The 25,287-nt window shown below is 39.5% G+C and overlaps 1 protein-coding gene across 1 annotated transcript in view; it reads right to left on the reverse strand.

The window, feature by feature from the left end:
* The window catches only part of dcc (DCC netrin 1 receptor), a 353,610-nt gene extending 330,122 nt beyond the window's left edge, over positions 1-23,488 (reverse strand). The window contains exon 1 of the mRNA XM_082541635.1: positions 22,917-23,488. Coding sequence (XP_082397761.1) covers positions 22,917-23,040 — 124 coding nt within the window. The 5' untranslated portion in view covers positions 23,041-23,488. The remainder of the gene's footprint in view (positions 1-22,916) is intronic.
* Positions 23,489-25,287: the final 1,799 nt, after the last annotated feature.

A 25,287-nucleotide genomic window follows, 5' to 3' on the forward strand; every position in this document is an offset into this window, starting at 1 on the left:
AAAAAGTGCAATAAACTACAAAAAAATTGAAAATCGTTTTTGATTTTTTAACATATATTTCTAGTTAGAGAAATTTAAGAGGCTTATCCCTCAAAACTGTAAATACAAAAAAGCTGCACAAAATAGTTTCCCACCACAGGAAATTTATTTTGAGTGTCTTCATAGTTTTATTTTTTAAATACACCAATTTTTATATACTGCAGGAAAAACGAAAATAAATATTATAATGAAAATTTGCAAAATAACAGCATGTGCATCAAAATAAACTATTTCCAGCAGTGCAATATGACTTCTAAGCATCCCAGAAATGACACAGAAAGTCATAAAGTCAAACATAACTTTTAAAAACACCAGTATAGCCTTACAAGGCCCTGATGGTAAAAAACTAGATTTCCGCAAAAATGACGCCACTTCTGGTTTCGGGCAGGCAATGGCGGACATGTGATAGTTCGTGCTGATGGACGTAGGAAGTGTTATGAACAGCTGATCGGATCGGCAAAGCGTGTTTCTGGAATATTATGTTTTTGTTGCTGCAAGTGCTTTTTATGCAGTTTTTGCAAAGCTATATGTGGAAGGAAACTGTGACTTAGGACAAGCTGATGGCATAAGATGTAAGTACAACTCCTCCGGTTTCATATGCAAAAAAAATTATTGCACTAGCTTACGTGGTTGCAGTGCTACCGGGATTTAAATGTAGTTGCACAAAACGGAGTGTGCCCGCTCCGACCGGTTTTAAAGGGTTGTAGGAGGAACAGTAAAGGTTTCCATTAAAAATAAATCTAGTGAAGGTACAAACTCAACTAGGAATGAAGTGTTTAGTGGCCCCCCAATGCTCAAATTTAATGCCTGCTTACTGTTTACTGAGGCCCTTTGAATTCTTCTTAATGAAAAATAAAGCTACACTGCCAAAACTGAAATAATTCAAAACTCTAATGCTGAAACCGATTAAAAGTAAAACTAAACTAAAACTCAACCTTATTAAAACAACACATCTGTTAACTAGATCTAGTTAGAGTCATTTTTGCTGTTCTTCAGTCAAACCTCTGACATGTGCATTGTTTGTTGAACCCTCCCGAACAGAACAAAGGCAGCAAGCTGGCCTCCTCCCATCACGTCACCAAACACTCTCTCCCATTCCTGCCACAGCTGTGCTGCATCGCTGCCTGCTGTTTCAACTATTCCACCACCCCGACATCCACCTGTAGTCTTGTGCTGCTGAAATAAATCACTTATTTCAAACTTGGATTTTCTCACTGAACTATATGAAGTGAACCACAGTCGATCTATTTTGCTTCGTGATTAGACACAAGTCGATACCACTGTAATCTGATTAGGTTACACTACAAATATTTGGCTATTTGACAATGCCCAACACAATGATTCACACTTTCCCACAACACAGGGCTGTTTCCAACCAAATGCAGTTAAAACAGTGGCCACATGGCCCTGAAGTCAACATGTACAAAAATGGTCCAGGGAGACCCTCTCATCAGAAAATATGAATACAAATTTATTTGATTTACAGTCTGTTTTGTTGTGATCAAAAAGTCACAGAACGTCTACTCTTTTTTTTATAAATAAAAACACTTGTCACATATGTACACCATATAATATTTATTTATTAATTATGCTGAATGCTGAATGCTGAAGTTAAAAAGCGTGTACATAGAGAAAAAAAAGTTTTTTGATTTAAATAATTTTGCTTTCCATTTCTAGCTAAGTGATTAAAAGATAATATTAAATGTGTCTGTGAAGGTTCTGTGAAGGTTCTCAGTCATCCAGGTCATCGTAATCAATAATATTAAATGATGTTATAAATTGTTATAAATTTCCAGAAATGTATGAAAGGGTTTTTAAAGATTTAAAGCAGAAAGATTTTATTTATAGCACATTTTAAACCAAGACATGTATTCTTGTTGAGATGTTGAGAACAGTTTTTCTTGTTTTTGTTACAGATTTGGTCAATTATTAGCTCAGAATTTTAAGAACTGGTTAAAAACATCAATGTCCTTGACTCACAGTTGTTTCCAAACACATTCTAGTCTAGACATGGAGAAAATGAGGGCTTTGTACTTGAGAAATCTCTGAAAGTTTCCCTTCTCCTTTAATAATTTATTCAAGGCCTTCAAAAATTTCTGGAAGAATAAATACAAGTTAATGAGCGATGCTGGGTAGACGCTGCTGATACAAACATAAATAGTGAAGTCAAAGACCGAAGCTCACGTTGTGCACCCTGGTAAGCCAGTTTCTTTGATGTGGTAATGGTGGTGCCTCTTCATTGTTGGCTGAACTGTTGGCTGGTGTCGAGTCTCTTCCACCCAACTGCTCACTCAATAGGAGATTGACAAAAAGTGCTTTAAATATGTGCGTTGTATTGGTGAGGTTCTAGGATGACAAGCACATCATCAGTACTGGCACCAGGCTTTGCTGTAGTCCACTAGCTCTTTCCCAGTCTCAGACCTTCACTCTCTTAGAGCTGCGCTGAATGGACCGTGGTTACTCGGCCGGCCATAATCTCTGAATCTCTAACTGGGGGCCGGGCTTCCTTGAACAAACTGCTAAGGCTCTTTACTTGAATGATCTTATGGGTTTATTATTGTGGCGTAGTTGAGTATTCTGTTGGAGCTAAATACTTAACCTTTCATGTAAATATGCACCAAGAGTCATTGATATCCATCCAATGAGCACTACTTTGCCAAGCCTCCACTTAATATTTGCCTCCAGCTACTTCCCACATCATATTTTTAAATATTCTGGCACCAGGATATAATCATTTTATCTAACACAGACCATGAAGAGCAGCTTTAAGGAATGTTTAAAAAAGGAAAGAAAAGTGTTTCGTCTTTTATCACAGACTTTTCCACCTCAAGTCAGGAGAAGATATTTTTACAGTGTTTTCTAATGTTTTTATTGTAAAAATGTTAAAACAAATGTCTGCCGATAGAAGCCATTCCTACTGACTGTAATGCTCTGCATATATTTCTGTACCATTAATGCCTGCTGTAGCTAAGCATGAACAGTCAAGCTGTGTGTGATCTGCAGTTTTAAATAAATTATTTGACTCAAAGTACTCCATTTACAGTAATGTGGAGATGATGATGCAGTGAAACATATGCATCTGTGAGAATGAGGACGAGTGAACTAAAACATGACGCTTGTACTCCTTTTTGTCTCTTTGATAAATCCAACTGGATCATCTCTCACAGCGACGGCCATAACCTGAGTAGGATAAGGGGTTAAGAAAACGGATGATATGATGTGCCCTTGGTTGACCACATAATGCACATTAGAGAGCAGATGGTACTAAATATTTGGCCCACATGTGGCCCATATCTGCATTTTTCTATGAGTACCTTTCAGCCTTGACTGATGGCACAAACTCAAGACGATTTTGGCTGCCACAACTCATCCACAGTTCCACCTTATGTGATCCAGATGTCAGGTGGGATGTAATATCTGGACCACATCTATCCCACCCAGCACTTGCCATAACCCATGTCAAGATGGGGTCATGATGTTTGAGACACGAATGTATCAGTGCCTTAACCAATCCATATTGGCCAGAGGTACCGAAATGCGTCTGCTACAGATTGAAGAAGACAACAGAAAACACAGCAAAGTTTGTCCTGTCAGTGGTCATACTAGTGTTGTTAAAAAATAGCCTTTGGATTCTTAGCAACCTTTGCTGTGGCACCACAGAGCTGTTCCAGCACAAATACCAGTTTGGCATCAAAAAGGTTTTTGTGGTTCAAAGTCGGCCACTGAAAACACTTGTGTACCAGCTTTCACAGAAAATTAAAGTTTTAGTATAAGCATCTTAGATTTTTTATTAGGCTCAGCACTACATTTTGGTTACTTGAGGAAAGTAATTGGCATCAAGCTACATTTCTCAAATATAGCTTTTACTTGTTTGGATATCCCACTGTTCAAAAAAAGATCATGAGAGATTACTTAAAGAGCATTCACTGACTTATCAGCAAATGATCGACAGGTCCTCCTGAATAATTGATACTTAAATGCTAAATCGGCTCTGGCAGCATCTCTGTCACCTGCTGTGTCAGAGACTCTCAAAGAGAAACAATAATGGAGCTGCTGGGTAAAACAGAGCCGGGACCGCAGCCAATCAGCTGTCAGAGTGGGAGGATGGAAAAGCTCGTTAGACTGTCCAATCTATCAGAAGGAAACCTGCAGACTGAGAGGTGACAGCATGCATGAGTCACAGCCTTGTTAACGTAAATATTGAAGAAGCTTTAGTGGAAATGTTCAGGTGAGGCTCAGATTCCTCAAATGTTAATGTTAAGAGTAGAACTTTTTTATTATTTGGATTCCCCGGAAGCTATTTCAACATATTTTAGTAAGCCAGTGCACTGAAACCTCTGTGTTATTTGGTTCCTAATGTGACCTGACAGACGAAGATGTCTGATGAGTTTCTTCTCATTGAAAAACATTGCTTTTTTCACTTGTATCACACCTGAGGGGGAATGAAAAGCTTAATAAATGTGATTTGAAATCTGTGTGGAAAATTAAATGACTTGTAAAGATGAAGGTAGTTTGCTGAATATGAATGAGGGTCACAGAGGGAGGCGTTGAGCTCGCTATAGGAGCTGCAATTAAAGCCAATCCAGACATTTAAAGCATCTGATTCACAGCCAGAACGTCAGGTGGAGGAGGAGGAAAGTCATTGCCAGGTGCAGTCGGAACAAGACAGCATTACTACGTTTAAAATACACAATAACTACATCGAGATCAAAGGAAGTACACAAACAGCATAAAGCCCTGTTGGCATCTGCTAAAGCCTGCAATGTTCATTACAACAAGTACTACAAAACTCTTGGAAAGAACAAACAAGGTATCCTGACAAACACTGGGCACGTACTGGATGATAATTAAAGCTGGAAATGGAAAGAGGCTGGCCTGTCATCGATGCTGTTTGGTCCAAGAACAGTCAAGACATACAACCATGAAAAATCTGCCAGTAACACAATCAGTATAAATACTTTAGACCTTTTTTTTCTTGCTTATGTACAATTGGACTGTAAAAATATTTTAACACTTCAGAATAATGGTCACACAGACTTGCTAAACAAGTGTGGAAAGAATCAGAAATCACCAGGGAACTGGTAGACAAGGTAGTTTTAGAAGTTAGAAGATGGTGCTTTCAAAGCACCATCTAATTATGACTTAGAGTACATAGGGGTAATTCAGCCATGAATCTATCTATTTTAAACCTGTTATTTGAGTCCAGGTTGCTGGGGCAGCAGCCCAAGCAGAGATGACCAGACTACCCTATCCCCATCCATTTCTCCTAAATGCAACTCTCCAAAATATCCTGGGTCTGCCCTGAGGCCTTCTTCTGGTAGGCATGCCCAAAACATCGCCCCAAGGTGGTGTCCAGGAAGCATTCTAGTCAGATGCCTGAACCACCTCAGAAGGCTCCTTTCATTGTGGAGGAGTAGCGCTCCACTCTGAGCCCTTTCGACTGACTGAGCTCCACACTGGCTCTAGGAGAGAGGCCATTAGAGGAAGCTCATTTCAGCCTCTGATATCTGCAGTCTCATTCTCTCAGCCACTACCCGTAGCTCGCCCATGGCCATCGGTGAAGGTAGGAAGGATATTCTATCTTTGCTTTCACACCCAGCTCTGTTAAACCACAGCAGACTGATACAGTATATGCATCACTATGAGTACCAATCCGTAAGTCAACCAGAAAAGCCGGAAAAGGGTGGTGTGCTGACTCCAGGTCAGGGAGCAGCTGCAAGTGGTCGAGCTCACATATCATGGGGTCTTGTCCGCAACTGAGTGGAGAGTGTAGCGAGAGACTGGCAGGATTAATTCAGTCATGCATTAATAAGCTTCATAAAAAGGAATTGAATTGAATTTAAAAGCCAGCACAGCACTTGACTTATACTGAGTTATGTTTAGCTAAATTTAGACACAGGATGACAGGAAGATTCATCCTCTTGTGACTAGGATTGGAGTCGGATCATTAAATTTTATAATTTGATATCTTATGACAAATTAGGAACTATCCTGATGGTGGGTTGGAGGAAGGGTTGGTCAGAGGACTCACAAAATATCAGCACTTATGATAATGAAAACATAGTCATTAGTTGTGAAGATCATCTAAGTTTATGTATACATAATTCTTGTACGCCAAAAGCAGTCATTTCTACTGTTGGCTCTGTATGATGAGAAGGAGAAAAATATCCCTAATGCTGGTCAAAATTTCTGTTTGCATCGGACAGCCAATCAGCAGAAAGTTACCTTAACAGTGTGAGGTCATCTTTGAAAACTAACCCAAGCCTCTGGTCCAGCCCCAAACTCACAAACCCTGTATTTTAGAGAAAAGGCTTAGTGTTAGGGTCATCACCAGATTTAGATTTAGACCTCATGTGTTTAAAGGAAGGGTAGCCTTAAAAGGGGGGAGCTGAACCAACACTGTAAAATATAAATCAAATCAAGTCACTTTTATTGTCACATCACATGTGCAGGTAGACTGGTACAGCACATGCAAGTGAAATTCTTGTGTGCGAGCTTCACAAGCAACAGAGGTGTGCAAAAATAATTTAACATGAGATAATCAAGTATTATTGTAAACTGTAAACCAAAAACCGTTTCTCTACTAGAATTCACACATAAGGACAACATAATACAAAAGAATGGCACTAAAACTGAGGTCAACACATAAACTTAAGCTTTAAGAACCAACTAGCATGTTTTAATTCAAATTAAATATTTACTAAAATTTACATTATGCATGATTTAGTCTCTGAATAAAAAGCCAAAAAATTCAAGTACCTGGGCTCATTTCATCAGAAAGAGGTTCAACTTCCCGTTGTTCAGAGGATACTGTGCTGTTGATTGAAACTCTGACATCAAATAACTTTTTACACTACATCACAAAAAAAATCCCTCATCAGTGGGAATAATTAAAATACTGTGATGTCAGCAGTGTGCCATCCTGCAGCCATGCTGTCACCTCCTACTGCTGATGCAGTTTGATGTCACAGCTTCAGGCTTCGTGGCCCAGCGTTACACGCAGAATACCCACTGATCTGGCTGCAAGCGGCGTGCTGCTGTGACTTTGTGTATGAGCATGTGTGACTCTGGCTGCTTAAGCTGATGTGACATTTCTCTGAAGTTCAGGTCTGTTAAAATCAACTGAAATGTGAAAGTTTTCCAGGTCAGCGAAGATGCTCCGGTTTTGAACGCAGTGCTGAAATCTCTGAAGGTCACGACCTGTTTGAACTTCCTGGCTCATGATGAAGCCTGACAAGGTTGAAGTGGCTGACATAGTGATGCCTAACTGTTTTTTTCTCCAGGGATGGAAGCCAGGAGACACAAACTGCTAGATTTAAGAGCTTCTTTAAAGGGCCATAACACTTTAAAAAATCAAATTTAATCACATCAGCTGTAAATCAAACTTGTCACTACTTTCGTTTCTATAAAAAAGCGACCTACAGAAAAGTCTGAGTGAAGACTTTTGAAGTTCACAGCAGAGAGAGAGAGTACGATTAAACTGTATGATTTTATAAATCACTCACATTGGCGTGGAGAAATTTTGAGCCACTCGCCTTTACAACATTACTTCAGTTCATTGAGGTTTGTGTGTATTCTTTTATGCGCTCTTAATGTCCTGCTACATCCTTTCAGTCAGGTTAATTTCTGGACTTTGATTGGACTACTTTGGCTGTGCTTGGGATCTGTTCTTTGTTCATGACCCAATTTGTGCCAACTTTAGATGTCAGAGAGATGCCACTTTGGTCACTTTGATATAGTGAGGAGTTCATCTCACTGAGTGCAAGATGTCCATCAGCCCTCCAACGTCGTGCCTAATGGCACGAGGTGTTTCTGCTGATATGCTGCGTTTGGTTTTCTCCAAAAGTGATGCTGCACATCATGGACAAATATCTCCACTCTGGTCTTGTGTATCTAAAAGACATTTTTCCAGAAGTCTTGTCATATGTTCAGAAAACATTGCAAACCTAAACAGTGCTGACATGTTTGGCAGCTCTTCCAAACGAGACGTATGTGTTCAGTTTCTTTGTTTTGTTTTTGATTGTACTGTCATTAACTATAACATTTACATCCTAACTCAGGCCTTTAGAGTCTGAGATCTAGCTCTTGAGTTTTTAGCAGTTCCTATGATTTAGCTGACAGCAGAAGCATGTTTGAAAGTCTCAATTAATTCTGTCGTTAGTGTCCGTGCTAATCTGCATTTATATGTATGCAAACTGCCTGGTTACCTAGTCATTAAGCAGAAGCAAACCAGTCCAGCATTTGTTTATCGGTTTGGATAACATCTACACAAAATCACTGTTCAAATAGCGACATGAATCTTACGAAGGCAGAAAACAAACTAGATTTTTTCAGGTTTTCAAAGCACCAGCACACGAGACACCAACAAAATGTAATTCTGCTGGTCTTTGTATTTACTGTGGGCTGACTGTAGTACTTGAATTGAGATAATGAACAGATGAATTCAAACCAGAACACACCTGTCTTCAAAGTGAATGATGTGGTGTTATCACCAAGAGCTAATGACAGCTTTGTTTCTGCCACTCTCTCTCATTTGTTCCTTCTTGTTTATAATATCACTCTCGTGTTTTGCATGTCCTTTTCCCTCACGTCCCTGTGATGATTGATGGTGGAGTTCACTCGATGCCTGTGGTCTGAAAACTCTGTGTCCTTGTCCCCAAACTTTGAAGTTCTTTGGCACACAGATACAAACCTGTGTCCAATCAACATGTAATATTTTTTCTATTTAACAGCAACATGTTTTCTCTATTAGAACCACAGAAGCAGAGCATGACCATGGCCTGCAGCACAAGGGGACGAAATAAATAATCAAAACAAAGACTTGCAATGTTTCATCGAATAGTTCAGTGTGTAAGACTGCAATCTCTGCGTGTGTATGTGTGAGTAAGAGAGTGCGGCATGCAGGATGCATCACTAATCTTTATAAGTGGCTATAAATCTGGCTGTGCTGTGGTGTTGGGCAGCGCGCTGCTGCTGCTGGTGAAGGGGGAGGGTGGTGGGAGTTGGGTGCGGTGCTCGGTGAGGGGTTCACTGGTTTCCTGGAGTCCTCCGCTCTCTCGCTTGCGTGATGCCACGCCAAACCATATGAATATTTATGAGAGAAAACTGCTGCAGTTGAGGCGATTCATCTCATCTGGTCAGAGCTGCAGCGCTGCACAGGAAGTGATTGTACTTCACACAATTCTGGATGTTTCTGGATTAAATCCAGCCACAGTTGACTGTTTGTCACCCACAGACCTCAGCGACTTGATTTACCTCTTTTTTACGGCAGGATAGAAGTCCAGGAGAATGAAAAGGGTATACATTTTGCTCTAAAGGCAGCCGCAGGAGCCCTACACTGTGACACAGTGGCCACACCCCCTGTTCTCTCACCTCTGAGTAAAGGTAGAGACAGCACTCAGTCACGGCTTATTAAAGCCACACTACTGATGTGTCATCCTGAAGCCATTACATGTGTCAGGCATCAGACTCTCACTTCTGTTTCACCTTGAATGAGGTGACGTCATGCTTTTCCGATTGGAACTGTGGATCTGTAGCTTTGCCTGCTGAAGAGCTGAGAAAACTGAAAATTATGTTTATTAAAATTCAAGTGATGATGAACTACTAAGAAAAAGAACACACACTGTGAAAATATTGAGACAGTGAGGTAGCTGTTTACACAGTCTGATGTCATTTACTGTCAAAACAAAGGAGAAGTTGATCATTGTGGTTAGTAATCATTCTGTTGTATGAGATGAGGGAACAGGTGGGAAGCTTAGCTCATGTTAAATGCAAATCAAAGCTTTTTTTTACCTTGTGAGTGATCGTTTTTTGTCACTTTGACAACCACACCAGGAAAAATACCTTCCAAAGTCATTAGACACATCCACCATCAAGAAATAGAAGCTTTTCACACAGCTTTTCACACACTGTGATATTACACCACTGGAAAAAAAAAAAAACAGGAACACCTAAAGCAGCACACAAAAACTGCTCTACAGGCATAGACACACCCACCACACTCACCAGGTCACCATCTGCTGGGAACCCCAGAACAAGCCCACAGAGACCACATCCTCCAGGACCCTCTGCTGGGAGCTTCCAGGTCATTTTTGTGCCATGAGAGGGTTCTACGCAATAGTAGGCAGGTGCTAATATTATCCTCATTCTTAGCAGGCGTAAATTGGGGTCAAGGGTTTGTTTGGGAACACAAAAACATTTTTTAGAGCTGACAGACAAATAACCTGTTAACCACCTGTTTGTTTAAAATGCAAATAACTTCCTGTTATTAAATGTTACAAGAAGATTCACACTAGCATGGAGTACTTATTTTACCTGCTTTAGTGGCATTAGTTGTGAAGTACACTTTAACAGTGAAAACACTGAGTCAGTGAAGAGCAAATGAAAATATCAGGCTGCACAGTCTCTGTTGTTTTTTACTTATTCTGACTACACCAGCAGCTAATTACGGGTAATGTGCCGGTTACGTGTTTGTAAAACTGGGCTTAGCAGCTTGATTTGCTTTGCCCGGAGCAACAGAAGTTTGCCATGAGGCATTCTGAGCAAAAGCTGAGTTAAACCTCTTAACCCTGGAGGTTCCTGGGTTTGGGCCAGCTTGTATCTGCTATTAAAACGCAGCCACCATGTTTTAAAAGGCTGCCCATTCATTGAAGATTTAAAAATGGGTGCAGCATATTTGTGCCTAAAATTGGCTGCTACTGGCTTTATTTTTTATTTTCACCCTCAATTTTGTGAGTGTACTGACTTCAGCATGAGAGCTGATATAACAATAAGAATTTAATGTTTGTCAGGTTAACATCATATTGATTTTGATGACTCATGACACATAAACTGGAAGAATATGTTTTTCCTTTGCATTTCTTTTTCTCATGGGTAAAATTAGACTTTTTAAAGCCTCACCATTAGATTTCTAGCCATTATGTTGAATCAAAAGTGACCCTATTTGGATAAAAGGGTGGTTATTAGCTAATGATAGTAAGCTACATCCATAAAATACTCAGACACGCAGGCATATTCCAATAACTGCCAAGTAATAGACTAATAATACTAAAATTTCACTCAGCAAAACTGAAGGACAAACTTCTTATATCAGTCTGGTAGATATATTATTTGTAAAGCAGTTCCACTAAAAATACCTTAAAGGCATCAACATTACAAACAGCTCAGAAATAGGAAGACGATCGAGGTCCGTCATTCCTGCTGTGTGTCTTTAAGCCTCGACGAAACTCTACTGGGGTAAAATCACCCAGTACAGTTATGATGGGATAAACTATTCATAGAGGGTGTCATCTTGTTTATTTCTGCTGTAAAGTTAGCCATCTTAACAAAGGGGACACATTTTTGACCAACCTCAGGTGGACATTAAAGGAAGTGAAGTCAGTGGGTTTCATCTTCGTGTTATTTGTGTTAGGCTTGCACGCCAAAGCCAAAGATGTTAAATATACATCAACAAAACAGTAAACTGGCAGATCCTCCCATGAGAGAATCTGGAATCATAAAATATTTGAATTATTTACATAAAAAGAAGAAACAAATTAGAAATATTAAGGGAGCACTACGGTACACCAGTTGGCACTCACTCTTTTGGTCACCAAAAGACAAAACAACATCACCGACTAAGTCACAGACTAAGTTTGCATAACATTGTTGAGCTACGTCACACAACTTTTTACTATGGTGTTGTGTACAATAGCGCGCAAAAATCCCAAAGCATGAAGACAGCGAGCATGAAAACCTCTCCAGTTTTTCTCTGTTCTTTAATCACATCTTATTCCTTTTGTGATAAAAAACAAACACCCACAACAACAAAAAAGCAGCACATAGGAATGAAATAAATAAAGACCAATTAATGTAAAAGCATGCAGGCGCGTTAATGAGTAGGACTTAAAGGTGAGGGAGATGTAGTGCTCCTCAGGCAGGTAATGCAGGTTCCCAACATGAATAATGTATGAATGTCAGAGCAGAGCAGTGGATGTTAAATATAGAGAGCTGAGAGTAGAAGACGTAAATGAAACACTAATGTTCAGAGGCGAGGCAAATTATCTTCTTGTAAATTACTCACAGGCTCGTTTCTTTTTTTTGTTTTGTTTTCATTCCACCATCTGAATAATGCAGAGACACATTGAGAGGCTTAATTAAAATATACACCAAGGCTTTAAGGCCTAAAATGCTAAACATTCGGGTTGGAAATTACTGCTGAGGTGCTTTCAAAGCATAAAATTGTCACTGCTGAAAAAGTTTTTGAATTTTTGTCAGAGTTCGAGTCAAGTTTTCTGAGATTGAAACTTGATTAGAGAATAACAATCCATGATGCTGTACCTACACAGCATGATTACAGAGCACATGGTAAAAGTAGATACGATTGAGGAGCTACAGAGCCATTAATTTCCTATACAAAAACATTTTATTTTACACAGCTTGAACACTTTAATCACTTTCATTCTCACATCCATGAACAATTTAGAGTCAACAGCTAAGTCTGGGAGTCTTGGAGAACTGTAGGAAACCCACAAACTCCAGAAAGCCCCCAGCCAGGTTTCAAACCAGGCACCTTAATCTTAACGTGAGGCGACAGTGTGGACCACAAGAGCCACTAGTGCTGCCGACAGTGTATCAAGGTAGGGAAGTCGAAGGACATCTTACTGTTTAGTCATTGCAGGCCACACGTCATCAAAACGTCTGCAAAATACTGACAGAAGTTCCAAATCAAGTGTGACACTTTCTGACCTGACACTAGTCTTCAAAGTTTGAACCTCCCAAACTTGCTTAACATTAGACTAAAGAATGTTTTTATTAAATAACAAGTTATACAATGTAAAATGCCAGCACCGCACACTCTGAATTGAGACAGAGGAATACTCTCATAAAAACATTTGAATTCCAGACTTACGTACTTTAAGTTTAATCTAGATTTGCCAAAGTTCAAGTGTTCATATTCAGAGAACCAGCCATAAATACAGTACAGGCACAAACTGCACCATAATCACCATCTGTATAGACCCTCAAAATCTATGCTATGACTCTGCGAAAACATAAAATATTTGAAATGTTACATCGTAAAATAAATCTGGCAACAGGGAGCCATAAGACCTGTGCCAGTTTAACCACAATAGGGGAATTTATTTTGTTGATAAGTAATATTTGTGTGGGTACTTTCACAATGTGTCATATTTGTCTTTTTTCATTCCCACACAGCTGTGATTTTGCTTCAGGTCCACCTCTGTCTGACAAATGAAGGTCTGCTGCACTAACACACAGGAACCCTCTGAGGGTTTCCCGGTGAATTATATTCTCAGATTTGTAAATGACGTTCTGTCCGCTGCTAGAGTGAAAAACCAAATTAAAAGTGAGCTGAAAGCAGCTAACACATTGCTTTTGCTCGTCCGCCGTATTAATCCACCGCTCCTGGCTGTGATTAGTCACAGGGAGTCTTTTTCATTAGGCCAATGGATCGACCTCCAAGATCTCAGCGCCGCACACTTCATATTTTACAGAAAAAGAGTCCAGTCCAGAGCTGGGGCTCAACACACAGCGAAGGACCCAGACTGGCTCAGTTTAGCAAGTCCCAAGTCAGATCATCAAGCCCCAAGAGAAATCCCAATGAAGATCAACAACCCAAGTCAGGACTGACAGGTCAAGATGAAGTTTCAAGACCCAGACAAAGAAATCATCAATCAAAACTACCCATGTCCAAGTCAAATCTCACAAGTTGATTAAAAAGTGTTAAGAACGGAGCACAACAAGATCACCCAATTCCATGTGAAGTCATGTACATGCCTTATATATAACATTTTTTTAGCCTTACTAACACTCAAAGCACGTTAGACCAAAAGTCACATTTTAACCATACATTCACAAAGCACTTTATACTCTAAAAGCACTTTATGTACCTCACATCCATGGCCAATTAAAAATCACAAATTAACCTAACGTGCATGTATTTGGACTGCGGCAGGAAGCCAGAGTACCTGGAGCCACTACCCAAAGACAAGTCCTCAGTATTATCCACATATCCACAAGACAAACACATAACATAACCAGCTTGTCCCCTTAGGTTTTAAAACCTTTATGTTACAGAATCCCATAGAAAGTTTTGCTAACTAATTTGAGCAAGGAATTTATAATTTCGCTAAGAAATGACACATTTAGTGGTAGAAAGTGATGCTTAAGACAGCAGTTAAAGACGTAAAAGTCTGTTGGGAGTCGGGTTGATCCCAAAGTTTTCTAGTGGGAACCTCAAATATAAGTGTAAGTGTAAAGGATCACAATAGCATTAACACTTGTAGTTTCATACGGATTAACTACATCCTGGTGCTATCATGGGAGTTTTGGGCTCATTGAGTTTAATGTTTTACAAGTTTGTGGAGAGACTCTTGAGCAAACAACATTTTTTGTAATTAAGCTGTATCACAGGGTGTAATACAACTATATTATTCCTTGTGACACATATTAATAATGCTAAGCATAATCTGCAGCCATTAATTATCCACATAACTGGACTATATCATATATCTATATCAACTATATCAACAACTCAACAAAACATTTAACGTTCTATACTGAAACTTCTAGTTTTGTTTCTGTATGTGCAAAATGTCTAATGGCAACCTTAAGCTAATACGATACATTAGCTTGTTTATAGATTGGATGACATATCTAGATTAGGAAATCAAAAATATGTTTAGCAAGAAATGGGAACATTTCTTTGCCTGCACCAGTTTTTTCAGCATAATTCACTGAATTAATAGAAGCAACATAAATAAAAACATAGATTTTTCCCCTGGTGAGCCTCATGTTTTACAGAATGCTAGAGAAAACTGTTTGCAGCACTTGCATTTGATTTCACAAGGCTATTTTCACTTAAATATTTTATCTTATTTCAGCATGTTTTGGAAGAATCTACATACATATAAGTTAAAGCACAGACGCTCCAAAGAGGTTTAATATTTGAGTTATTGCACCATATTTCTAGCTGTAAGCATGGGGGACTATTACTACATAAAAAAGAGTGGAAAATAATTTCACTAATCACGTTATATTATGGCAGCATAGCGATGCTTGTTCCTTTGGACTTGGGTGAACATGGAAGTGTCACATCATGTTTAATTATGCAGGTATTTTTTCCTTCATACACAATTAATTGATAGCTTCTTGGAGGGCTGGATGGTTGGAGGTGTAAATTAACATCCTCTTGGTGTTAAAAGCCTGCTGTGTCTCTAATGGATCGTCCCTGGCTCTATTATTCAGCTCTGCTTATTAATGAAAAAGGTTTTACTGCTTTGAGCTTTTAGCTTTAATGTGATTCTTGATTGAATTTAGTTCATCTTGCTTCCATTGTGTGTTGTTTTTCAGAGTTTCGAGTTCAGTTGTTGCCGTCGACTGAAAACCTGTAGATTGTTATTCAAGGCGATGTTGAAATAACACCTGGTTTTTCAAAGGCTCCATCTCAACCTCAGCTTTCCAGAAACAGCAGAGACATTAACCACACATACATATGAATAATCCCAGTCAGAGTGGTGAGGTACTGCAGCAGCTTTTCAGTCCTTTATGAAACACTATGAACAATTACTTCTCTAATATGCACCACCATGAATACTTGTGAGAGTTTTGCAAGCCATATATTACCAGATAGTGCTGAATCTTCTTCTCAGCTGCGGCCACATCTGTAGTTTTCTATGGGGCACATTTGGCCTGTATTGATGGCATTAACTCATGGTGACTCTGGCTGCCTCACTTCACCCACAGGTCATAGGCAAGCCCTTTTTATGACTTTTGGGCCACATGTGTCCGACACAACTTGGACCAGAACTTGAACTGAGCTGTAAGAGCCAAAAGTAGCACAGAATAGACCAGGGCTGCCCAATCCCAGTCCTCGAGAGCTACTATCCTGCAGCTTTTAGATGCATCCCTACTCCAACACAGCTGAATCAAATGGTTTGATTACCTCTTCAGCATGCCATCGTGTTTGGCAAAGGCCTGATAACAAGCCATTCATTTGATTCGGGTGTGTGGGAACAAGGATGCATCTAAAAGCTGCAGGACGGTAGCTCTCGAGGACCGGGATTGGGCACCCCTGGAATAGACCCAAATGTGTCTGGGTTAGAGCTGAGAGGTAAGGCTGCAAAAAATATATATTTGCATCTTGGTATTTTCTATGAAAACAGCTCAAATTCCATTGGTCATATCTAAAAACTGAACTTTAGGTCAGAGGTATTATAGTTTCAAAAATGCAGTAAAGATTTTTTTATACATTTACTCATGATGAAAACCTTTTATGACGAAAATAACGTATCACTGAAAAGAGGACAGACTCTGAGCTCCTCAAAAACTCAGGGAGCTCTCATCTATTTCTTTTAAATTACAAATCCAGAAAAAGGTGATCCAGAAAACTCCTCAGGATAAATGTGAAGCTGATACTTGATCAGAGAAAAGCTCACCCCACTGTGGGGTTCTTCAACAAGGAGTGGCCCCCCGAGGAAGCTGCCTTGATTTGATGGTAATTATAACTGGTAAAAATTAAGATGGATTAAGCAAGGTTTACATTTTTATAGACAAAAAAATAATTCATACATGCCATGCTTTACTGTTACACCTCTAAGTAAAATAAGACAAGATTGGATAAGACGGTATAATTTGTGAAGTGACAGGACAAAAGGAGATTAGATGGACTTTGCAGGAGAAGAAATGAGAAAGGGAGCGAAATTATCCTAAAAATGAGACACGAGATTGGATGGGACAAAGATGAGTGGACTTAACAAGTCGAGAAGGGATGGGGCCGAAGAATATATCTGTGAGATAATAAATCATAAAATGTGATAAGACCGGATAGACTTTGTGGGACTGATTGATTAAAAATAGCACAGACTTGTCTGGGCTAGTTTGAATTGAATTCAGAGCTCACTCATCTCCTCAACTTTCTGTTTTCACCAGGAAGCTTCTAAACAGTGTTGTTTAATAATTGTAACAAATCATTTCAGAAGCCTTGGTGTGCCTCATTTCACGGTGGGCAGACAACAGAAGGGAATCCAGGCAGACCAGTCAAATATAAGATGGATTAGTCAAATTAGACAAAAACTATTGTAGATATTAACAAACACCAAACATGAACAAACAGAGCAGATAATGTAAAAACGAAAACAGCGATATTCTGCATGTCAGAAGATTAGGTGTTAACTTCAGAAACAGTAAAATCCTCTCAGGATAAAAACAAAGCTTCTTTGATAAATCTGCTCAGTCTTAATATTAATAATACTTACTCTAAAGCATTCTTCAAATGACCACGCCCCCACATGTTGCTAGTGTATACACACATAAGCCTTAAACCAAAAGAATAAAATGCCGATAATCCCATGAGACGCTGCACAAGAGGAGATGAAGAAGAAGACATTTGATGAGGTCCAAGGAAGAAAAAGAAACGGCACAGAAGCAGCAGGAGAACTGTGTGTAGTTTTGCGTTGGAGGGTGAAAAAAAACACAGGAATTTTCATTTGAGCAGCGGGTTCTTTAAAGGTGCAGGAAAATCACCTCACACGCATGAAAGCTTGAAACCTGGCATCAACAACAATAACAATAATCTGCTGTAAAGACCTGAGCAGCAACCAGAGGATAACACTGTTTCTTTATGGCTTTAAACTGGTTTTTAACTGGAGTACTTCAGCAGCTGCTTGATGGGTCGCCCTGAATTTTTTCTAGAGAAGCTAAATCCTGCTGGTTTGATCCTGAGCCGATGGTCTTTTTCCTGAGCAGCAGCTGCAGAGAGTAGAAAGTTTTGGTTTATAGTAAATTCTAATGAATAATCTGATGGATTTTAGTTTGGAGATTCAATACAGTGATCTGTGCTACCAAGAGGATGAATACAATCCTAAATTATCTTTTTTTCTATAGAGGGGATGAATAAAAAAGAGATGTAAATATTTTACCACTGGTTTGATCAGGGCTTGATCATGACAAAAACCTCCAATATATTGATTCATATCCACTTGATTTTGAACAGCTTTCAGGCGTATCACATTACAGGTAGTTGACATTTTAATGTGAGATAACTATTCTATTCAGTTTTATTTATATAGCACCAAATTACAGCAACAGTCACCTCATGGTGATTTATATGATAAGGTAAAGACCCTACAATAGTACAAAGAAAACCCAACAATCAGACAACCCCTTATGAGCAAGTACTTTGGCAACAGTAGGAAGAAAAAACTCCCCTTTAGCAGCAAATACCTTGTTCAGAACCGGACTGCAAGAGGGGCAGCCAGTGCTGCCGCCGATAGGGGTTAAGGGGAGGAAGACAAAAGACACACTGTGGAGGAGAGCCAGAGAGAACTAATGATTAAATTCAAAGTGGTGTGAAGACAAAGTGAAAAGTGGTGAGTGAAGAAGTGGCTGGAGTTCCACTTAATTTCCTTTAAAACTGACCTCCAACCATTAGGATTAAGTGTAGCAACCTCCCTATTGTTTTGTTCAGCACTAACCACCCATCAGAAACTATCCAGTACTTTAATTTATCACTAAATTCCAGCAAAACTATTAAAAACACTGGAAGCTTCAGGTCTATGCTGCATTTAGCCAAACAAACAGACCAGGAAGCTAGCGTGCAGCTGCTGCTGCATCTGCAAGCTGCTTTGCAACATCCCCCCAATCCCTGCTCCTCATTTTCATGCAGGTTCTGATTTAATGGTACTCTTATTATCACTGATACCTTGTCTGTTCTATAAGGGGCATATAGAATAGTCATGTTATATATAGTGTGGGCCTGACTAAAGTGAGATTTTGGACACTAAATAATATATCCTGTGTAGAAAATGAAATAGAAATCAGCATATTATTGCAGCTGGTTATAGACTAAAGTGAGTGTTTGTTTGAAACATGGCCTAATGCTGCAGTTTCCTTTGGGCCACATTTGGACTTGACTGACAGTGTTGACACAAATCAGTACTGCTGAGTGAGCTGTGTTACAGGTCCACTCTATTTAGGTCAGATGTCAGTTGTGCTGTGACAACCCATGTTACGCCGAGCTGATGACTTTTTGGCCACATCTGTTTAATCGAGCAGTTGGTAGTGCTCTAAAGAAGCTATGTATGCCAAAATGATCCCAGGTTAGGCCCATGTTGCTATCTGGATTCTTGGAATATAAACAATCTGTCCATCAGCTCTGATCGATGTAAAAAATGAACCCCCAACTCTCGGATGGTGTATATCAATCAGATCCTGTTCAGCAGCTTACCCATCATGCTGTTGGCCACAAGTGACCCCATAAAAACCAAAAAGCAGACAAAGACGCTGCTTTCCTACAGTGACAGCCTTAAATATGAAAGCGATGCTACAGATGAACTCTCCGCTCTGTCAGGTTCACCGGCCTCGTGTCGACTTTGATGATGAATCATCGAGGTTAAAGCTCATTGGGAGTAATCTAATAAGATGACCAAAACAAAAACAAATATGAGACATTCACCTTTCTTTCACTTCATCAAACACTCCATCCATCATAATTTGGTGATAGACTGAAACATCCTAGCAGAGGGAAGAAGTGCGACAGAGAGTTTTGAGCATTTTTCAGCTCATGTTGCTTTCATCCTTTCTTTGAAAGTGGCAAAATTGTTTAACAGAAGGCATGAGACACTTCCTGTCATGCAGTGATCTTGCAGACTTCAATCTAATTAAACTGCGACCAGTAAAAAGCGTGACATTCTCAAATGTGCATTTTCAGCCACGTCTTTGTAAGCCACATTTTCCTTTTCTGAGTGGAAGCCATGGAAATTTAAGACTTATCACAAAAAAACATTTTCTAGTGAAAAAACATCAGTGTATTGTTTGTTCGGATGTTTTAGTGAAATTCTTAGTTAAATATAATATATAATATATTATATATTATATATATAATATAATTAACCCTACTGCTAAGTGGTTAGCAAGTAACATTACAGACGTTATGAGACAGGAAGTAATATATAAGCCTGCAGCATTTTTTAAACATAAATATATCCTAATTTGTATTCCTTAAATTTGCAAACAATATGATCCTACTTCAAAAAAATAGACCAAGCTTATTTGGGTCTTGGTTATTTATACACTTTCCCTGGAAAACTGGTTCCACGAGAATATCTGCTATACAACTGCTGAGCCTTGCAGGGTTCCCACCATTTCTGCAAGGACTACATCAGTCAACATTGCACAAATTAAATTCATGGTTGGTATTACACGTTTTTTCTTTGACCTCGCCACCATTTTAAATGCTGAAATCAGCACAAACTGCATGAAAAGAAGGTGGGGTGGGTTGCATAGCAGCTTGTAGTGATAGTAGCAACTAATTGCAATTGTTAAGGCAGTTTAAATACTGTGTCCTACATAAGATTTGATGTATAGAGAGGTATTGATGAATGTTTTCATTCTTTGTGCTTTCCAATCTGTCTCCTGTGCACATAGCTGCTCTGTAAACTCTGCCTCCTCAAAGAACCCACTACTATCTTTTAACTTTCAGGAAACCAGTTCTCTTTAGTGGATTAGGTTAAAGTCCTGAAGGTAAACAAATGCACCATGACTTTGGGCCTTTTGGCTCAGCACCTACAGTAAGGAAGTTAAGCATTGGGCTGGGAAATGATTTTGCATGCCAAAGTTCAATAAAGTCAGACTGAACATGTCCTATTTGTGTGGCTTTCCTTAAGTCTTTCTGCAGTTCAGTTGAAAATGAGTGGATTTTGGCACAAAATGCAGCCTTTTTAAATATGGATTTTGGCCCAATCCTCAGATGATTGTCTGCCAACAGCCTGCAGGTTTTCAATCCAACCAAAGACTCCACCAAGTGATTAACTCTCCTTCAGGTGAAGTGAAGGAACTCATCAGTGAAACCACCTGCTGAGACGACTGGCTGGACTAAAAACAGGCAGATGCGCCTGTGAAAGCGAGCAGGACCTGCTTCAGCCGTGCGGGAGATTTTCTGAATTGGCGTGTAGGAAGGTTTCACGAGTCAGGCCTTCGTGTGTGGGTGCGTGTGTGTGTTTAGCCTCTCCACAGATAAATGCTCGGTGTGGGTAAAATATTCAGCAGAGGATTTTATAGCTGAGCTGTTGAAGAAATATCAGCAACACACAAATAAACACACGCACACTATGAGTCAGAGCTGCTCAGCTGATCCAGCAGCTACATTTTGTGAGTGTGTGTGTGTCTGTGTGAAAGTGTACTCTCATATCATCAATTAGCTTAATTAAAGTGTTTGGACATAATTTATTGACAGCAGGAGGTTGAGAGAGAGAGAGTGAGAGAGAGAGAGAGAGAGAGAGAGCCCGAGTCCAGCAGCTCTCTCTGATCTGTTTGGTTTTGCAGTGTTTGCTCTTTTGCTTTCATAATTTTCATTATTGAACAAAGATTCAATTAGAAATTCACTCAAATGAGCTGCTTACAACAAGATGTCTGACAGATCTAGTTGTAATACAATTTATTTATTTAGATTACGTGTTGTATCCTCGCTACTAAACACCAGAAGAAAGAAAAGTGTTACACTGATGGGTTGGACATGTTAGGATATCTGATGGCACTTAGTGTTTAAGTGATATTCATGACAGTGTGCTGCTTCACAGTCAAAGCCAGACCTAGATAGCACCTCCCTGCACAGCAGTATTTGTACTATTCGCATTTTTTGTGCAATAATACAGTGTAACCTATAAGATCACTGTTTGGATTATGATCCTGATGACTTGAAACACAATTTTTAATCTAGCTGTTATTTATTTATTTATTTATTGTCTATCTTCTTGGATTTGTGTTTTTGGGATTATTAAAGTAGTCGATCCAATCAATCATTAGTGTAACCCGGAACAAAAGGACATTAAGGTAAACACAAATAATCCTCCACTAAAAAGATTCACTGCAATCTGCTCGTCCCACTTGGTTTCATATACAGATAGACTGCCAGAGAGGAAAACCTGGAAAAAGGAGATCAGAGCCAGCAGCCCAACATGCCACTGGCTTGTAAACTTAATCACATCAGGTGAAACTAAACCAGAGAGGAGGGGAAAAAAGATTCAGTCAAAGCCACAGGCTCGCACATGATCAGACTCAAAGAAACTAGCTAAGGCCCAGTAAAAACTATTTACACTCACTATATATATATATATATATATGTATATATACAGATAGATAGATAGATAGATAGATAGATAGATGTATATATTCAAAAAATCAGAGACAAATTGGTGAAGAGAAGCATATGCAGTTAAACATACACACCAATATGATTCAGCAGCCTAAACTTCAGCACAATGAAAAGAAGATGAAACAGAAAGACTTACAAAAAGCAATTTAATAATAAGAATAATAATAACTGAAAATTAGGGGAATTAAAGCAAATCCAGTGCAGACAAGCGACTGTGGGTAAAAAACACAGAGACAGTCTAACCTGGCTGCAAAGATCCAGAAAGGTTGAACAAACCCTCAGTCAGCCAACAGATCAGCCACATGAAACACACAAGAACCGAGGGAAGGACCAGCAGTCTCACAGCTACACCAGTAACTCGGTTACTGGAGCTGATAATGAAGGTAAAAATGCAACATAAGGAATAATAAAGATATAATAAATAACAATAACTAGAAACCTCTTAGGTAACATTGATCACATGCTGAAGCTTGTCAAACCTTCCAGGGCCTCAGGACACACATGCAGGAACCCGCATGATCAGACCTGAGTCCGGGTCAGAACCGAGGCTCTAAAGCCAAAAGAGAAGCGCAACAAATGTGCCAATTATCGTTAGGTCTGCAGCAACGAGCAAAGACACACGCACACTCACACACACTAATACAGCCCGCACGGACACTCACACACAAACACACACTGCGGGATGGAGACAGCAATCAGGCATGTACACCCCCCCCCCCCCACTCACCGTGCGCTGTGGTGTGAGCAGCCAGCAGCCAGCAGAGCAGCAGGTACAGTCTTCCTGTTCTCCTCCTCCTCAGCACCAGCAGCTCCCAAACATCACCGATACATCCAACCAAAACCCCCTCCATGCTGTCCTGCTCCAGTCCCGATGAGTCCGTGGAAGCACAGAAACGCACACACACACACACAATCCCGCTGTTCTTTCAGTGTTTTTTGTTTTTGTTTTCAAATCTTCAACAGAATCCAACTGTCAATTAAGAAAATAAAAAATAAAGGAGAAAAAACCCACAGAGTGGTGAGTCAGGAGGATGGTGAGGAGAGAGAAAGAGAGGGGGTAAAACAGCTTCTCTTCTCCCCAAAATATCCCTGATCCCCAGTCGGGCTAGGATCCCCCAAAGAAAAGAAAAAGGGAAAGGAATTTCCAAAATACACAAATGCAGATCTGTTTCCTCCTTTTAGAGTCGAGAATAAGTTCCAGTAACTACAAGTGAAGAGTCTCCATCACTCCTGCACGCTGCTGCTTCTTCCCATTCAAACAGATGAGAGGATGGTTAAAATCCGCGCTGCCTTCCCGGAGGTCTGCTCCGTCTGCTGGGGAGAACTGATGGAGAGGGTCGGAAGAGGAGGGGGGAGGCGGAGGGGGGAGGGAAAGAGTCGAACCCCCTCTCTCTCTCTCTTTCTCTGTAGGGCTATACAGCTGGAGAGAGAGAGGGTCGAGAGACCCTGTTGGAGTATGGAGCCATTGATCTAAAGAGGCTGGAGGTAAACCTCGGAGCGGGAGTAGAATCAGGGAGCGGGACGGAGCGGGACAGAGCGGGAGTTGGAACCCGGCAGAGGAGGCAGAACGGCGGGGAGAGATTAGCTGAACTCTCCTGCCCTCTCTGGTCACACAGGGAATATAAACATCAGTCACAGCTGGAAGAGAGTCTCCATCACATCACAGGTGTGCAATACGATAAATATAAAATCATAATATGCAGATTATTATTATTATTATTATTATTATTATTATTATGTGTATTTATGTCAAACAAACTGCATCACATCACATTGTGCAACTCTCATAGACAACATTTTTACAAATGACATTGAAAATAAGACTGATTGACGACATAAGTGACCATCTTCCAATTTTTACAATCTATGATGGGAATTACAAGATCAATAAAAAATAGTACAGGCGAGTAAGAACAGAAGAAAGAATGAATGTAATTTATCATTTCAAACTGGTCAATTTCCAGACAAAATGAAAGTAGCAAAAGTTATACCTCTACACAAATCTGGCAACAAACGCCATTTCACAAACTACAGGCCTGTCTCTTTACTACCTCAATTCTCAAAAATTCTTGAAAAACTGTTTAACAACCGACTGAAAAAATGTATAGATAAACATAAACGATTCACTGAGAGTCAGTACGGATTCAGATCAAGCAGATCAACATCATCGGCACTATTAGATTCAATAGAATACATCACAAATTCCATAGACAAAAAGCCATATGTGGCTGGGTTATTCATAGACTTGACAAAGGCATTTGACACAATAGATCATGATATATTAATAAGAAAACTGGAACGTTATGGTGTCTGAGGGGTAGTTTTAGATTGGGTCCGGAGTTATTTAAGTGACAGGAAGCAGTTTGTGAAATTAAATGGTGGTTGCTCCTTATGTATAGACATTGCATGTGGTGTACCCCAAGGGTCAGTTTTGGGCCTAAATTTTTCAACTTGTACATTAACGACATCTGTAAAGTGTCCAAAGTATTAAAAATGGTTCTCTTTGCTGACAATACAAACATTTTTTGCTCTGGTGATGATCTGCAGAATTTATTGGAGGATATGACTAATGAAATAAGTAAAGTGAAGTTCTGGCTTGATAAAAACAAATGATCATTAAATTTGAATAAATCTAAACTTATGTTATTTGGAAATAGTGGTTTAAATACAAATGCTAAGATTCAAATAAATGGTGTTGATATTGGAAGAGTCAGTGAAAATAAATTTCTGGGCATAATAACAGATGAAAAACTTAACTGGAGAGTTCACGTAAGATATATTCATTCCAAAGTATCACGAAGCATTGCAATACTAAACAAGGGAAAGCAGGTATTAGACAGAACATCACTTCATATTCTCTACTGTTCACTGGTTTCACCATACTTAAAGGGTGCATTTTTTAGGACCCTCCAAGGGTTAAATAAGTGTGTACTTCTTCCCACTCCCTTTCAACATGTAAATGAATCAAAACGGTAGCAATACTGAAATGTATTGACTTTTGCATAGTATTTTTTTTCTCTCTCTTATTTTCTAAATGTACCTGCATATTGTTTACATGTTTGAAATAAATGAATTAACAAAATTAACAAATTAACAAA

This window comes from Aulonocara stuartgranti, assembly GCF_965226115.1.
Source record: "Aulonocara stuartgranti genome assembly, chromosome: 7".
Taxonomy (NCBI): Eukaryota; Metazoa; Chordata; class Actinopteri; order Cichliformes; family Cichlidae; genus Aulonocara; species Aulonocara stuartgranti.